Source organism: Rattus norvegicus, chromosome 12 (assembly GCF_036323735.1).
Source record: "Rattus norvegicus strain BN/NHsdMcwi chromosome 12, GRCr8, whole genome shotgun sequence".
Lineage (NCBI taxonomy): Eukaryota > Metazoa > Chordata > Mammalia > Rodentia > Muridae > Rattus > Rattus norvegicus.
The window spans coordinates 47,134,413-47,152,360 of record NC_086030.1 but is presented as its reverse complement, the minus strand read 5'-3'; the positions used below and the strand labels follow the sequence as shown (position 1 = coordinate 47,152,360).

At 50.9% G+C, this 17,948-nt stretch overlaps 1 protein-coding gene across 1 annotated transcript; it reads right to left on the bottom strand.

Moving 5' to 3' along the window:
• Window positions 1–245: 245 nt before the first annotated feature.
• On the bottom strand, window positions 246–12,869 carry Unc119b (unc-119 lipid binding chaperone B). The gene is made up of 5 exons (NM_001105934.1): window positions 12,561–12,869; window positions 8,623–8,736; window positions 5,090–5,201; window positions 4,790–4,962; window positions 246–3,196 (listed from the first exon to the last, which is right to left on the bottom strand). The coding sequence occupies exons 1-5, from the start codon at window positions 12,802–12,804 to the stop codon at window positions 3,084–3,086; spliced, it is 756 nt and encodes a 251-aa protein (NP_001099404.1). The 5' UTR covers window positions 12,805–12,869; the 3' UTR covers window positions 246–3,083.
• Window positions 12,870–17,948: the final 5,079 nt, after the last annotated feature.

Genomic DNA, 17,948 nt, shown 5'->3' with positions numbered 1-17,948 from the left:
CTGAAGAGCAGTCAGTGCCCTTACAGAGCCATCCCTCCCTCTGTCCCATTAACTCGAAGTCCCTGCCTAAAACCTACACCAGAAAAACTTTAAAAAGAAACTGGTGGCTCTCAGTTCAAATTCCCCTCTTATAAACCAGTGACACCCAAGTCAACAGAAATGCAGCAGCCGATTGAAGGGACTGGGACCCCACCCACCTCCCAAGTCCCCAAAGGCCCAATCAAGAAGCAAGAGAGAGTGAGGATATTGTGAAAAATCTTTATTACCGTCTCTGGTGGTAAAATAGCATCTCATACAAATAGAATCACCTAGGTTTTTGAAATGAGGATTTTAAGGACAGAGATGTTTCTAAAATTCTGTGAAAAATAGATTTACAGGGAAAATAGACTTTCACAACTCGAGGGACATCACCACATGATCCTTTATGAAACAAGGGTGAGCCCACCTCTTCCAGACTCCCTGGCTATGATGCTCTGGACACGGAATGTGGATGTTTTCAGAATCTGAGTCTATGGCCCATCCCGGACACAACAAGGTGCTGTCCCCAGGAACTGGGAATCAGATGCCCAGAGCCTAGAGAAGCTTCAGAAGGTTCGTACGAGACAGTGCTGAGCTGAGCTGAGACAACAGCTGACACCAGCCCAGGTACTGGCTATCTTTACTCCTGTGTTCATGGTTTAGGCAGCTTGGCCCCAAGGCATAGGCCAAGGATAGAGACCAAGCAGAACCTGCCTCGTACCAGGGGGGCTTCTGCCCAGCTGCGGGGAGGTCCCCTGGGGCTGCTCTGGGCAAGGGGCATGCGCCCCCAGCACTGACTCTGTCTCCCTCGGTGTCACAGGAAGCTGCTCTAACCACTGGGGCTCCTGCACATGCCTCTGCTGTCAGTCGTTCACCAAGAGGACTTCCAGTTTCCTCAAGTCAGGCACAAAAGCCGGGATTTCAAACTCTCTAGCAAAGAGCAGATGCATCCGTTCGCAGCCAGACAGGGATTCCTGGCCCTTCAGGAGCTAAGGAGACTGCTCCATCCTAGCAGGCTGACTGAGCACCGGCCTCAGTGTGCGCTCACTGAGAACAGGCTGGTGAGCAAGAGGCTGCCACCCGTCTCAAGCCAGTGTGCCCAGCTCCTCCACCCGGGACTCTCCAAGTAAAAGCCAGCACGACGGGCAGGAAACAGTGCCAGGAAACAGGAGCAGCCCAGGCTGCGCTCCACTGAGCAAAGCTCACGCAGCCCCAGGAAGCACATCCTGGTAGTTCTCACTCACTCACTGGGAACCAAATACCTCACCAGACTGGAACAGGGCAAGGGCTCTGAAGCTTGTCAAGAACATGGAAATCTCACCAGAGGAGCCGGGTGAGGGAAAGCAGAGACTGCTCATGTCTGTATATAGGAAAGGGAGGACAATGGCCCCGCAGCTCCCAGCAGCACATAGGGCAGAGCCACACTTAAGGCACTAGATTTGGAGTGGACTCCAGCTCTGAGATCACTGGAATGGTCACCTGGGCTCGCTTATCTCAGTGGATAAATCCAGTGCAGCATGAAGGGTGAGCCAGGCTTCCTCATTCCCAACGCTGCCCACACGTGGCCATCAGGTGCTGGCCAGACATAGAATAAGGGTCCAAATCCAAGCCCACTAATGCTTTAGAGGCCAGCAGAGCGACACTGGACAAAGCAAGTCCTTTTGCTTTGGGGCCCTGGTCGTGTCACAGGTGACATAACAGGTGATGTGGTGCCGCAGAGACACTTTATGCACACGCGCCCCTCCTGCACCTCATTCAATGCCAAATAGACCCCAGCCAAGCAGAGTCCTAGAGCCACCCACAGGGACAACCAAGGGAGCCAAAGAGGTGGGAGTCGGTCAGTGGGGAACTGAGGACACCTGAGGCCCACAAGTGTAGGAAGCCTATGCTGCCCCTTCCCAAACCCAAACATGCATCAATTTGACAGCAGGTCAGACTGGTCATTCCTCAGGACCATGCTGTGGCAGATGGTTCGAGGAAGGACTTCAGCGGAAGGAAGGCAAACAGTAGGAAAGTCTTCCTAAACACGAGCCTCTGCTCTGGAGCCAAATCCCCACTCAGAGCCTCCTGCAGGCTCACTGTACAGTCAGCTCTCTCTCTAAAGCTCGACTGTGCCTTCCCACAGGAGCCCCATTAGCCAATCAGTCCTATCGGAGATCTATCGGCCTCCTGGGCACTAAACACTGACACTGTAAAATTCCCCAAAGAAGTCTGAGAATAAGGAGCACAAAGCACAACCCGCCTGCACTGAACTAGAGCGACACCACGTTCTGTGAACAAAACTGACAAGGGCCACAGCAGGACATGTTAAGGTCACAGCCAGGAGAGCAGAGCAGCTCACGGCTTCTAGAGCAAGAACAGAGGGTGCCGTCAGGCTGAGACTGTGGCTCCCCGAGGCCTGGATGTGGCTTCTCAAAGGCAGGTAAGAAGCCTCCTCAAAAACTTTGTCTTTGACCTTCCAGCCCAGTGCCTTAGCTTGGGCTCCGCCCTACCAGAGTCTCTCTTCAAGTTTCTTCCAGTTGGCCTAACTGCATAGCGAGGACACAGGATGAGGGAGAAGTGAGCCGCTCTCAGCTGCCCACAGCATCCAGGAGCCTGCAGAGGGCTGGTAACCTGCGGGCCGGCCCAGCCCAAGCCTTCTGGCTGACACAGCTGTGCCTGGACCGGCAGGCTTGTCGGGATAAGCAGTGCACGGCTAAGACTACACAGAAATAAGCTTTTATCTGGATCTGGGAACCTTACCCTAATCTTTACCTCACTGTAAAGCCTCCGTGAACCAGGGGCAGGGAACAAACACTGGGAAGACTACACAGAAATAAGCTTTTATCTGGATCCGGGAACCTTACCCTAATCTTTCCCTCACTGTAAACCTCTGTGAACCAGGGGCAGAGAACAAACACTGGGAAGAGAAACTGCCGCCTGGCACCGCCTTGGAGCACAAACCATCACCGCCCCAGATGCAGCCTCCTGGACCAGGTTCAAGGTGGGTGTTGACGGGCAGCAGCTGCAGTTCCGCTGTGAGCCTCGTGGTGGCAGCAGAGGACCTCCCGTCCACTGTGCAGCGCTTACTGGCCTCCGTTATAGGCATAGTCGGCCTTGTTGTGCATGATCAGCTTGTTGTCCACAAAGTAGAAGCTGTCGGAGCGCGTCTCATAGGGGTTCTCGATCATCAGACGGACTGCAGGGTGGGGGGAGAGAGCACTGTGTGAGTCTGCCCGTGGCTGGGCTTGAGGAACTCAGCATCCCTCCAAAGGGCGGACCAGCGCTTTGCAAAGTTTGACTGTGCTCTCCCTGGACGAGGGCAGAACAAAAGCCGCCAGGGAGACTGGAAGGCTCCAGATGGACCGTGACGTCCAGTTCTATACAAGGATGCACTCCACTCTAGTCATCCTAATCTGATCTGTCCTGTCGGTATCCTAGGAAACAAACATCTCCCTCAGTCTCGGCCACTTCTTAACCCCTCACTCTTGGTCAGCTCGGCGAGTGAGCCCTGGCTCTGGGCATGTCAGTAAGATCCAGAGCAGCACACCCCTCTGTACCTGCTTCTTTGGGCTGTCTTGTTTGTGGAGAAAGGATCTCGCTATACCACTCTGGCTGGCTTTTTTTTTTTTTTTTTCCGTTTCTTTTTTTCAGAGCTGGGGACCGAACCCAGGGCCTTGCGCTTGCTAGGCAAGCGCTCTACCACTGAGCTAAATCCCCAACCCCCTCTGGCTGGCTTTGAACTCACAGAGATTTGCCTGCCTCTACTTCCCAGGGGCTGGGGGATAAAGGGAGGCAGGGTGCCCCACCATAACCAACTCACTTCTTTGTTTTTTAAATGTTTTAAAAATGACTTATTTTGTGTGTACAGGTTTCTTTGCCTGCCTGTGGACATGTGTGTACCACATGTGTGCTACACTCTCAGAGGCAGAAGAGGGTCAGAGGCCTGGAAGTAGAGTTAAAGCCCTGTGAGGCACTGGGAATGGGGCTCGACTCTTCCCCATGTCTCCATCTCTCCTGCTGCTTCCAGGACTGCAAGCCAGAAAAGCCTAGGTACCCAGTCAGAGGAACAGAGGGGAAGCTTCTCTGTAGAGAGGGCTCTGGTGTTCACCTGAAAGATCTAGACAGAGGTCTGTTTGCCTAGGGAACTTGTGTCTGTCTGTCTGTCTAAACCCTCACCCTGACCTCTTTCCACACTGGAAGAAGGTAAATACAATCACAGGCAGTTCTGATTTAAAAGCCATGTGTGCCCCATCCCCACCCACCAGGGCAGGGCGCCCCAGGTACTACAGTGTGAGAAATGTCAAGTTCTCTGAGCTCATCCTGGACATAGCAACTTGGTTTACACTCAGACTCGACTCCACAACCTTTGTTTGGTTTCATTAATCAATCTAATCTCGAAGGTATCTGCGAATCCAGGTCAGCTCCAGCCAGAGTGAATAAGTGTGAGGGCGCCCTTGCCCAGTCCATGATTTCCATGGGGTCCTGTGGTCATAAGAGTGGGGCGTCCACCACAGAGACCTGACACTTGGAAGACGCAGACCATAATGTATCCTCTCGGAAGTAAGCAGGACGCAGCGGAGCTGTGAGCAGCAGTGAGGGGCTTGGTGAAAGCCTGGGGTGCCCCTTTCATTTAACCCCGTAGACCCAGGTCACATGACCAGACACACAGCAAGCCACACCTCCCTCTTGCGCAGAAGGCCACCGGACAGGGGGGTGGGGGTGGGGGTGGGGGATGGGGGTGGGAGGTGGGGGTGGTCGGGATCTAGCTCGGAATGGGGAGGATACATACTGACGTCCTCTGAGAGCTGCGGGAACTCATAGATGTGCTCACACGTGTTTCTGCTGCTAGGGATGCAGAAGCCGAAATCAAAGTCAAAGGTCTTCAGTAGCCGCTCCCGGAAGTAGTGCCGCTCGATCATCCGGAAGCCTGTCACCGGCCTGTCGCCCACGGTGAACTCTACCCTGTAGGAGAATCCCTGTGAGACTCACTTCATTTCCTACGCCCCCCACAGCCAGCCTCAACCCCACAGAGCACCTCTTCCCTGCGAGCGAGTGGAATGCTCCGCCTCAGAAAAACAGCAGCACTCACGTGGCACCGACGGTCCGCAGGCGGAGGAACGCTGGCGTGAACTGATAGCGGACGAAACGCCCCACGCTGATGTCTACGTCCACACTCTCCTCCTCTGTGTCCTGGTCTTGGTCTGAAAGAGCACAGAGCTGAGACTCGAGCACAGGCACGCACATCCACACAGCACACCGCCGACTCCCAGACCCACACTGGTCACAACCCTGCAGCCCTCCTGTCTGGGCACACGCAGTGCAGCAGGCTGGACCAGCAGTCACAACAGCCCAGTGGGGAGGAGCCGCTTGTCCTGGTTTCACAGATGAGGACACTCAAGTTCAAAAATGCTAAGTCACACCCAAAGTCCCCAAACAGTTAAGGAACTGAGCAAAGTTCTGAAGGCAGGCCAGTTGACCAAAGTCTGTTCTTCAAACATTGTGCTATCTGCCTTATGCAATTTGGGGGTGGGCATGTGCTGGGGTAACATAGTAAGACAGCAGCTGGATAAAAGATCTGACATAGAGACGAGGTTGGTACTGGAGATCAGAGCGCTACCTTGTACGAAGATGGTAAGTCCTAGAGGTCGCAGAGGGAGAGGTGTGTCCTGGGAGCGCTGTCTGACTTCAAATGATGACAGACTGACCTGCAGACGCAGGCACTAGTGTCTGCTGCAGGCCATTCCAGGCCTAATCCTCTGACTCCCTGGAAAGCCGGGCAAGGAACCAGCATACTGGTCGCAGTATGAACGTGGGGGAATTCTCTACCAGTTTGAGCATATGGGTGCCTTGAGCACCAAGTATCTCAGCCTGCGATGTCCCAGGGACACTGAGACACTACCCTGGTTGGAGCGTCCATCTACCTACAGGGTAAGGGCCTGGATCCACTGATGTGACTCCAGCCTTCAAGGCCAAGCTGGGAAGGATGGAGAGCACAGTCCTGCACGCACCTCCTACAGCAGGTTTCTCTGAGGCTCCAGTGCCTCGAGCAAGGCCGGAAGGTGACGGTGGAAACACAAGCATGCTGAGCTGGGCCAGTGATCATGCTGATGTTCCTAGCAAGCCTGTCTGTCTGTCTGTCTGTCTGTCTGTCTTTTAGCGTTTTGTTTTGTTTTGTTTTTTTTCCGGAGCTGGGGACCGAACCCAGGGCCTTGTGCTTGCTAGCCAAGTGCTCTACCGCTGAGCTAAATCCCCAACCCCCTGTTTTAGCATTTTAAACCGGGTAACTGCTCCTCCTGAGAGCTAAATAAAGCTTGGGACAGTCTTTTCTTTCTCTGAGATCTAATGCCTACCTTCTCAAAGAGCTGCAGGCTCATTCTGAGCAGCATATCAATGAGAAGAATTTTGCAAAAGAAGTTTCATTAGAGGCTGGAGAGATGGCTCAGTGGTTAAGAGCACTGGCTATTCTTCCAGAGGTCCTGGGTTCAATTCCCAGCACCCACATGGCGGCTCAACACTGCTGTAACTCCAGCTTCAGGGGATCAGCTCCCTCAGGCAGACATACACGTAGGAAAAACACCAATTCACATAAAATAAAAATAAGTGAGTTATATTAAAAAGTAAGTTTCAGGGCTGGAGAGATGGCTCAGCGGTTAAGAGCACCCAACTGCTCTTCCAGAGGTCCTGAGTTCAATTCCCAGCAACCACATGGTGGCTCACAACCATATGTAATGAGATCTGGTGCCCTCTTCTGGTATGCTCTGTAAATGGTAAATGTTTAGGAAAAAAGAAGTGGGGCTGGAGAGATGACTCAGTGGTTAAGAGCACTGGCTGCTCTTCCAGAGGTCATGAGTTCAATTCCCAGCAACCACATGGTGGCTCACAACCATCTGTAAAGAGATCTGATGCCTCTTTTGGTGTCTGAAGACAGCTACAGTGTACTTATATATAATAAATGAATAAATCTTTAAAAAAAAAAAAGTAAGTTTCATTAGAAATCACAGTTGGGTTGGGGATTTAGTTCAGTGGTAGAGCGCTTGCCTAGGAAGCGCAAGGCCCTGGGTTCGGTCCCCAGCTCTGAAAAAAAAAAGAAAAGAAAAACAAAACAAAAAACAAAAAAAAAACTTGGAGACCTGAGCCCCGTCCTATGACCACAATGGTGGGGGGAGAGAACCAATGCCCACAAGCTGTCCCGACTTCGCTTCTGCCCAGGCACACATACACCCCACACTCACATATACAGTAACAATACAAAGGAAACCAGCACAGAAGCCCTGATGAGCAAAGTCACCTCCATTTAAACAGCAAATTCGAGGCTAGCTCTAGCTACATGTGATTGTCTCAAAACAAGAAAATAAAGCAAAAGAATCAGCTCTCCTTGTACCTCAGGGGTGATGGCCACTGAGACCTAGTTCACTTTTGGTCACCCACAGTCACAGAAACGGTCTCATGGAGTCTGTTGCACACTTAAGAATAATTGTTTACTGAGAAAGAAGAGACACAGAGAGAGAGAGAGAGAGAGAGAGAGAGAGAGAGAGACAGAGACAGAGACAGAGACAGATGGACAGGAAGGCAGGCAGACCATGGGGCTGGAGAGCTGGCTCAGTAGTTAGAACACTTAATGTCCTTACAGAGGACAAGTTCAGCTCCAGCTCCCAGCACCCCTGTCAGGAGGCAAATGTCCTCATGTGCACAAGCCCGGGATGGACACACAGGGCCACAAGCACTGCCCAAAGACAAGCAAGAGGCTGGAGGGTGCCTCCCTCGATGCACAAGGGCTCGGGGCAGGGCCTTCCTTCATACAGCGCAGCTGCAGCAGGGCTCAGTCTGCCGCTGTACATCGTGAGCCACTGAACAACAGGGTCTTAGGGGAGGGTTGCACGGGAATGCTGGGTCTCAGCTGAGCCACTCACAACCACAAGATTACACAAGGCAGTTCGCTAAAGAACCTGGACAGTGTCGCAACACAAGAAATGCCAACGTTCTATGCTGGTTGCAGTGACTCGTGCCTGTAACCCTAGCACATGGTGGGACTCAAGGGCACCCTCAGCTACACAGCAAGTTCTGGGCTAACATGGGCTACATAAGAACCTGTCCTAAGGGGTTGGGGATTTAGCTCAGTGGTAGAACGCTTGCCTAGGAAGCGCAAGGCCCTGGGTTCGGTCCCCAGCTCCGAAAAAAAAGAACCAAAAAAAAAAAGAACCGGTCCTAAAAAATAAAATAAAAGCCAGCCAGTGAGATAGCTCAGTACACACAGGTGCCTGCCACACACTCCTTGGAACCCCCACTGCAGATGTGGAAACAGAGAACTGACTCCACAAAATTTCCTCTGGCCTCCACCTGTATATTCTGTACACTCACACACACACACACACACACACACACAGAGACACAGAGACACAGACACACACACACACACACACACACAGAGACACACCATTTTCATATAGCTCTAAACAGCTCAGTAGCTATGCCACTGGCAGGCAAGCTGACAGGAAGTAATAAAAGAAAGAGTCATGAAAGTGGGGCACAGTGGCATCCCAGAAACAGATGTGCTGGCCCACAAATACTGGGTTTCCCAAAGATCTGTCCTTCCTGGGCCGTGACCACAACACCCAGGCCTACCTGAGATGCAAGGTTTGGCAATCTCGAAGAGCACCGTCCCTGTCTCCAGATCTCGGATTTTGAAGCGGGTAAAGTCAATACTGTAGACATTGTCCTCGGGTTTACATAAATAATCTGAAAAGGAGACCGGTGTTATTAAGTAATCTTCCAAAGCATACACTGTAGCTGTCTTCAGATCCCATTACAGATGGTTGTGAGCCACCATGTGGTTGCTGGGAATTGAACTCAGGACCTCTGGAAGAGCAGTCAGTGCTCTAACCACTGAGCCATCTCCCCAGCCCCCAGCCCCCAGCCCCGTTTTAAAGCAAATGTGTTGTTGTCCTATACAATTCACTGAAATTGTTCCTCCAAACATTCTCTTGTTTTTAAGATTGATTTATTTACTTTATATGGATGTTTTGCCTGCATGTAAGCACCACATTCGTGCAATGCTGGAAGAAGTCAGAAAAGGGAGTCAGGTCCCCTGGAGTCATAGTTACTGTTCGTTGTAAGATGCCACCTGGGTGCTGGGACTAAACCCAAGAGCCCAGAAAGAGCAGTCAATGCCCTCAGCCAGCAAGCCATCTCACATGGCCCAAACGCTTTCTTGAAAATTCATTTAACATTAATTTTATGTATGTCTTAGTCAGTATTCTATTGCTATGAAGAGACGCCATGACCAAGGCAGCTCTTGGGAAAGCATTTAACCATCATGGCGGGGAACACAGCAGCACATGGAGCTAGAGTGTGGTTCTTCCTTTCCTAGGGCTGTGACCTTTGACACAGTTTTCCTGGCCTGGTGACCCCAACCATCACATTGGTTTTGCCACTCCGTAACTGTATCTTTGCTACTGTTATGAATCATAATGTAAATATCTATGTTTTCTGATGGTCTTAGATGACCCCTGTGAAAGGGTCATTAGACATGCACGTGGGCACATTCGCAAAAACACACACACACACACACACACACACACACATGCACACACATGCACGCACGTACCCCCCAAGGGGTCTTGCCACAGGTTGAGCTGCTGTGCTAAAGCGATAGCTGAGAACTACATGCTGATCCGTAGGTAGCTTTACAGAGATGCTGGGCCTTCTGTGAATGGTCTGAATCTTCAAACCAGCCCAGTAACACACTCCCTCCAACAAGGCCACACCTCCCAATCCTTTCAGACATCCCACCCACAGTGACTAACTTTCAAACACACGAGCCTATAGGGGGATTCTTCTTTTTTCTTTCTTTCTTTTTTTTCCGGAGCTGAGGACTGAACCCAGGGCCCTGCGCTTGCTAGGCAAGCACTCTACCACTGAGCTAAATCCCCAACCCCTCTATGGGGGAATTCTTATTCCAACCACCACAACATGTCTGGTGCATGTTTTGCCTGTGTTGCATGGGTACACTGTCTACAAGGAAAGCCAGAAGAGGACGCCACATCCTCAAGACTGGCATTACAGGTAGTTGTGAGCTGCCATGTGGATGTTAGGAATGGAATCCAGGACCTCTGGGAGAGCAGCCAGTGTTCTTAACCACTGAGCCATCTCCCCAGCCCCCAAGCACCCTCTTGGATTATCAAAATTAGGAAGTTCAAGAAAGAAAAGGGTACAGGACAGAGAGAAGTCGAAAGATTCAGTGTGTGTGTATATGAAACTGTCAAAGGGTAATTTGTGCTCTTGCTGTTATTGAAGACGAGGCTTCTCTGTGTAGCCCTGACTGTCAGACCAGGCTGGCCTCAAACTCACAGAGCTCTGCCTGCCTCTGCCTCCTGAGTGCAAGGATTAAGGTGTACGATCACTGCCTAGCATTGTTTTTTGTTTTTTGTTTTCCTTAAAAGTGTCAGTTTTTATTTCATGGGCAATGGTGTTTTGCCTGCATGTGTGTCTGAGGGTGATGGATCCCCTAGAGCTGGAGTGACAGACAGCTTCGAGCTGCTGGAGCTGCTGCTGCAGGTTCTGGAAAGTGAACCTGTGTCCTCTGGAAGAGCAGCCAGTGCTCTTAACCACTGAACCATGCCTCCGGCCTGAAATTTTCAAAAATATTTACTGCATACTGACTAAGAAATAATATAGGGGTTGTTTGCCAACTGTATCAAAAAACAGAACAAACTTTTCTGGAAAAGTCCAGATTACACAAGTAAGCCAGACTCTGCAGCCATACAGAGTATGACATAAGCACTCCACTCTCACTGTAACCCCAAGGTCTACAGACAGGAAATAGGCAAATGAGGTCTTCACAACGGAACTGCTGGTGTGGTGGGCACCGAAGCCGAGTTGGATAATCACATGTAACAGACTTTAACATCTACTTCAACCACTGAAAAGGTTAAACCCATTCTTAGTCTGCGGCACAAAAACATGCATACATTAGCAAGGTCAGCGAGAACGAGAACGTTAGGCCAAAGCAGCGCCTACAGCAACCCAGGAACTCCTCAAAGTCCCAGAGATGCTGTTGCCTTGTCTGCTGGCTCCCCACAGCAACTCTTCCCGCTCCTCTGCACTGCCTTAGCATGCCTGTGTGTGATGCCTGTGTGTGAGCTGTTTCACACTCAACGAGCAGGGTGCTCTCCAGTGACAAGGCACACTGGAGAGGTACAGTAACTCCAAAAGCCTGTGGCAGGGGTCCGTGTCTATGGGACATGCTCAGTAAACAACTCACAGGAGAACTTAAGAGTGATAAAATCCAAAGGCCACTAAGCTCTGGCTGGGGGCTTTCTCTAAGGACTTGCAGAAATGGGCAAGGGACATACATCACTCTCAAGTGTTCAGGGAGACCCGAGTGCCCTTAGCACATCGGTAGGTCGGTAGCATTTGACAGTTCTAACTTGCCAGTGAGGCTCACAGGATGTTAGTGGTCAGGTGCTAACCATTTCTGTACTTTCAAATCCCCCGTGAAAACTGAGAACTGAAGCAGCTTTTCACTATTCTGGGACCGCAGGGCATAACTATCTAAAGTTGTTTACAGACAGACGAAAGAGTGTCCCAACCCAAACAGTGTTGGGAAACTGGGTCAACAAACATCCAAAAATCAAATTAAAACTATTTTAGGAGATGGAGGTTTCCTTTTCCACAGGCTGAACCAGTTAATGGCCACTTTCCCTCAAACTCCATCTCCAAGTCGCCGGATTGGACACGAACAACCTGAACTACACCTCACAGGCCTGGGGCTGAGTGAAACAATACAGCGGCTACTCTGGCACCCTTCAGGGAAGCGGGGTTAGAAGTCTCCAGGGCAGGGATGTGAGGAGGACAAGCCAAGGCTAACCAGGTGACTGCAAATTCCTGCAGGAAAGGGTGTCAGGTCACAGCCGGACTGAGCACCTTCCGAAAGACAGAGATCAGCAAGGAACCAACACGGATTTCTTCCCACCATTCCTTACCACGCCAAAGAGACAGGGAGGTGGCTTCTCATGCAAAACTCATACTTCTGAAACCCTGACGAATTAAAAAAAGTCTCAAGAGCAGGATCCCCGGGCCAGTTTGAACAAACGCTCAAACTTTTAAACTTTTTTGGGGATGTGGTACAGTGTAAGTCTGCAAGGAATGCGACAGCCACGTGTTTGACCGAAGCACAAGCTACCTGTACACAAAGGGGTCCCGGACCCCAGAGGGGGATTAAAAGGTCGAGTGGGGGAGGGGCTGTCAGGACCCTGAGCAGAGGGAAAGGCGGAGTCGGCAGGTAGGGGCTCCGGCCCCGAGGGCTGCGAAAGCTGGGGGTAGATCAGCAGGGTGGTCAGGAACCTGGCCGAGGGCTGAGGTCTCAGGAAGAGGGCTCCCGGGCCCGCAGGGTCGCACCAGGCCCAGAGACGATCGGAACTCTAGAAGCCTTGCCCGCCGGGTCTGGGAGCCCGGCAGTCAGAAGCACGGCCTGAGCGGACCCCGGCGCCACCACACGGCCCAGGCCGCCAAGGGCTCCCAGGCCCGGTGCCCAGGGAGGGCGCGGCCCGCCCGCCACTCACTCTCGGTGACCCGGTTGAGGCGTAGGACGTGCTCAGGGCGGATCGTGTCCAGTGCCAGCAGCTCCTGCTCCGTGACCGCGGTCCCGGGGCCGTCGTCCGACGTGTGTGGCGGCCCCTGCCGCCGCGCCTTAAGCCGGTTCAGGACGCCGCCGCCCGCCTTCTTCTTCTCCTCCTTGCCAGCTACCAGCCCGCCGGGCCCAGCCTGCGACCCCGCGGTCGTAGCCTTCGGGTTCGACCCGCTCATCGCTCCACCGCCAAGATGGCCGCCACCTCAGGGCGCCGTAACTATGGAGAGCGGGGGCGGGGCCCAAGCGCCTGGGGCGGGGCTCGAGCTCCTGGAGGCGGGGCCGAGAGTCTGGGGGCGGGGCCTGCGGGGAGCCGCCTCCCTGGCCAACTTTGAGTCTATTAAGTGAGATAAGGCTGGACTGAACCCCGAGGGTCTTCACACTCCAGTCACCCTTGATATTTAAAATACATTCTTAGAAAGTAAAACAAGATAAAGTGAAATATATTTTTAGTCAAACGGCTTTGAAACAACTTTAACAACTAATTTGCTGGTGAATGCTTTTAATCCCAGGTACTTAGGAGGCAGAAGCAGGAGAATCTCTGAGTTCCAGGATAGCTAGGGTTACACAAAGAAACCTTGTCTCTTGGAGGAGAAAAAGGTGGTCTTAACCACTGAACCATCTCTCCAGCCCTTGTGTCTTTTTTTTTTTTTTAATGTATATAAGTACACTGTCGCTGTCTTCAGACACACCAGAAGAGGGAGGGCATCGGATCCCATTATAGATGGTTGTGAGCCACCCTGTGACTGCTGGGAATTAAACTCAGGACTTTTGGAAGAGCAGTCAGTGCTCTTAACCACTGAGCCATCTCTCCAGCCCCCCTCCTCCTTTTTTGTTTGAGACAGGGTCTCACAGGTCTTACTATAAAACCTAGCTGACCTGGAACTATGTAGCCAAGCCTGGTTTCAAACTCACAGAGCTCCACCTGCCTCTGCCTCCCAAGTCCTTGGTTAACTATGTATGCCACCACCTGCCTCTGCAGTCAGGGCTTTTAACAGGGCTAGGAAACTGGGGTGTGACTTCCAATTTAACGTTCCTCACTCCTTTCTAGGGTTTTTGAAAAGGCTCTCTTTGAAAGGAAAACAATGTAACCACATATCCTAGCAGGAAGGAAAATAGAGAAATACTGTATTAAACAGTAACTGGCCTCCCTTTGACCCCCTACACTGTACTCTGAGTCTCTTCAGCCACTGTAGGAAGTGTGACTGTGACTGTTTTCCAGGGCAGTCCCCTAGTAGACAGACAGTCTGCCTCAAATCAGACCAGGCAGGTAGAGCCTAGAGCTGGTGCACCCAAGGTTAGCTTGATGCTGCCGGGTTTTTCTCTGCAGACAGGGAGGGCAGTTCTGTTGCTTCCCTAAAGATGGCAGGCTGGGGCTGGATGGCAGGCACTCCTTGTGGTGTAGGACCAAAGACTAGTAATTTCCCCAGTATCTAAGTCACTTCACTCCTAGGCTGAGAACTTTTTTATTTTTATTTTTGTAAAGCATCGATTCATTATTCGAACATCCAAACTGTTCCAAAGGAGATTTCTGGCATATTCCAAAGCTACGTGGTGCTTGATTGGTGAGTACGGTTTTCATAGCTTTGTATAGGGGTAGCATGTGTTGTTCTAGGAATTCCTGAAAAGTGTTGTGTGGGGCTTGGAGTGATAAGGTCATCTGTGAACGATAAGGCTCACACATGTGGCTTGCTCCCCGGTTGATGGAACTGTTTGGAAAGGATCAGAGGTGTGTCACCGGGAGTTGGTTTTGAGGTTGTAAAGGCCCACACCAGGCCATGTTAACTCTCTCTGTACTGGGCTGTGTGTCAAGATGGGAGTTTTCAGCTACTGCTCCAGTGCCTGTCGCCTGGAGTGGTGCCACTCACTCTCGGTGACCCAGTTGAGACGTAGGACGTGCTCAGGGCGGATCGTGTCCAGTGCCAGGTCCCTCTGCTCTCACAGGAAACACACACGTTGCCCACTGAGCCATCTCTCCAGCCACCTTATATCACTGTCTTAAAAGGTTACATTAAGTTTTTAATTTTGGTATATGTATGTGTGGTCACACAGAGGCCAGAGGGAGGAACTGGATGCCGTGGAATCGGAGTTGTATATGGCTGTGAGCTGACAAAGAGGGGCTGGGAACCAGGCCTGCGCCCTCCGGAAGAGCAACAGGTGCTTTTAACCCCTGACCCATCTCCTAGCCAAGGTTACTTTTTTTTTTTTTTTCCTTTTCTTTTTTTCGGAGCTGGGGACCGAACCTAGGGCCTTGCACTTGCTAGGCAAGCGCTCTACCACTGAGCTAAATGCCCAACCCCGCCAAGGTTACTTTTAATGGTGTCTTAGTTAGGGTTCCCATTGCTGTGAAGGGACATATCCAAAACAACTCTTACAAAGGGAAATATTTAATTGGGGCTGACTTACAGGGTTGGAGGGTCTGGCCATTATCATGAAGATAGCATTCGGACAGCACTCCGGCAGCCATGGTGCTAAAGAAGCCAAGGGCTCTACATTTTTTAAAAAATTTTGTACATATAAATACACTGTTGCTGTCTTCAGACCCACCAGAAGAGGGAGGGCATTGGATCCCTTATAGATGGTTGTGAGCCACCCTGTGGCTGCTGGGAATTAAACTCAGGACCTCTGGAAGAGCAGTCAGTGCTCTTAACCCCTGAGCCGTCTCTCCAAGAGTTCTACATCTTGATCCACAGGCAGCAGAAAGGAAACTCTTCCAGCCAGGGTGGAGCTGAAACGTAGGACCTCAAAGCCCACCCCCACAGTGACACACCTCCTCCAACAGGGCCACACCTCCTGATAGTGCCACTTCCTGTGGGCCAAGCATATTCACTACATTAGGTGAAAAGAATGTATTTCCCTATACTTAGGAGGCTGAGGTAAGATTGCTGAGAATTTGAGGCTAGTTATGGACATACAGTGAGTTTCAGTCTATACTGGATCACAAAGTATAACTCTCAATAAAACATACACATACACACACGTGCAAACATGAAACCAGATTTAAAATTTGTGTTTCTGTGTGTGTGTGTGTGTGTGTGTGTGTGTGTGTGTGTGTGTGTCTCACACCATGCATAGAGACCAAGACTAAACTAGGGAAAACTGCTTTTCTTCTCTCATGTGGGTCCCAAGAAAGGTTTTCAGACTTGGAGACAGGCACTTCATCATGGCTTTAAAACTACAAGTTTGGGGTAGGCATGGTGTTACACAACTATATAATTTAGCATTGGGGGGGGGTGGTGAAAGCAGAACTATCACAAGTTGAGAGTCAACCTAGGCTACACAGTTAAATTTCTGGTTCAAAAAAAATTAAGTTCAGGGCTGGAGAAATGGCTCAGATGTTAAGGGCACTAACTGCTCTTCCAGAGGTCCCGAGTTCAAATCCCAGCAACCATATGATGGCTCACAACCATCTGTAAACGGATCCAATGCCCTCTTCTGGTGTGTCCGAAGACAGCTACAGTATACTCATATATAAATAAATAAATCTTTTTTAAAAATTAAGTTCAGATCCTAGATTCACTTGTGGCAATTTTGGGTAGGCCATTCCTCCCCAGAATCTGAGCCCTTAGGCTTGTCAGATAGTCACCATATGCCCCAAACTGCCAGGAAGGCAAAACAAATAGCAACAAACAGTCCTGTGTAGATGCCAAGGAGGATCCTGGGAATGGTCCTATGTCAACACTCATGAATGGGCCATCCCAGGAACCTCTGCAGGGGCAGAGGGAAGATGTCGAGCGGTGTGGGAGAATAGTTTCCTCCATCAGTCAGAGGTAGGCAGAAACCAGGGCCAGGCCTTGAAGAGACAACAGATTTGAGTGGAAGCAGTAAGGGAGCTCACTCAGGAATTCTTTATTCAGGAATTCTTTATTTTCTTATTTTTTTTAAAAAAAAAGAAAAATCATAAATTAATTTTATTTATTGAGGTCTCATCATATAGCCCTAGCTGGCCTGGAACTTGCTATGTAGACCAGGCTGGCCTCGAACCTCGAATTTCCAGAGATCCATCCATTTGCCTCCACCTCCCAAGTGCTGAAGTCAAAGCCACCCCGCAGCCTCAGTTTTTAGTACAAGGTCTGAGCCGAGGAGGAAGGAGGTTTACTTTTTACTGCCATAGGTGACTGAGAACAAAGAAAACTAAGACTCTTGGGACTGTCGCTCCAGAGCCTCCGGGTTCCGCCCCTCTTGCCTTGACCCCCTCACCTCTGCTCCAAGAAGCTTTCCAGTAAGTGTTAGAATATCACCTCTCCCCTCTATGGAGGACGGGGTGGGGTGTGTGTGTGTTAAGTATGGAGGAAGGTCTGGCACACAGGCTCCAGCCAACCCGGAGCCTGATTTCCTAAGTAAGATTACTATCTGGCCCCACAGAGTGGTCCAACCCAACAGCTGCGCTTGGCCATGCTCTTCTGTCAGACAATGTCCCTCCCTGAGAGTCCCTACAGCGGTGCAGTTTCAGGTCCCATCCCCATTTGCCAGGTCACTGCTGCTGTGCTGCACCATGGTAACACCTACCTCTGAATGGTAAAGAATTCTACGGGGTTGGGGATTTAGCTCAGTGGTAGAGCACTTGCCTAGCAAGCGCAAGGCCCTGGGTTCGGTCCCCAGCTCCCCCAAAAAAAAAAAAAAAAAATTACCTTTGAGAGGTCTCAGCCAGAGGCTCCATGGGGCCTGAGAATGGACCCCATCAACACTGGCTTTTATTCTTAGAGCTAAGTGCTGAATTCTGGGCTGGAGGGATGGCTCAGCGGTTAAGAGCACTGACTGCCCTTCCAGAGGTCCTAGGTTCAATTCCCAGCAACCACATGGTGGCTCACGACCACCTGTAATGGGATCTAATACCCTCCTCTGTACTCACACACATAAAATAAATAAATCTTTGTTTAAGAAATGCTGAACTCTGCCATTGAAAGAATGACCCAGCAGGCAGGGCAAACTCATCCTTCCTCACACAAAGCCAGACTTCCGTTACTGTTTGGAGAAAGTGGGTATGTTCTGGAGACACATCAAAACATCCTGGGGAGATGAAAGGCAACAGAGAGTAACCACCAAGATCCAGAGTCGAGGACTAGGCATGGTGGCCATAACTTTTAGTCCCAGCATTCAGGAGGCAGAGGCAGGCAGAGCTTCGTGAGTTGGAGACCAGCCTGGTCTACATAGTGGGTTCCATGCCAACCAGGTTGCTTCGTCAGACGCTGATACAAAAGTAAATAAATAAACCAAGAATCCTGCCTGTCGCTTTTTTCTTGCGGTGTGGCCGTGGGCCAGTCACTCTCAAAGGGAAAACACAGAGTAACATCTGTAAAGTGGCACTGTGGCCAGCCCATTT

Excerpts from the sequence above, each read along its gene's own strand:
- Unc119b (NM_001105934.1), bottom strand. The coding sequence starts at position 12,804 with ATGAGCGGGTCGAACCCGAAGGCTACGACCGCGGGGTCGCAGGCTGGG. Across the intron at positions 4,963-5,089 it reads CTGCGGACCGTCGGTGCCAC|GGTAGAGTTCACCGTGGGCG; the intron begins GTGAGTGCTGCT and ends ATTCTCCTACAG. Across the intron at positions 3,197-4,789 it reads GCAGCTCTCAGAGGACGTCA|TCCGTCTGATGATCGAGAAC; the intron begins GTATGTATCCTC and ends CCCACCCTGCAG.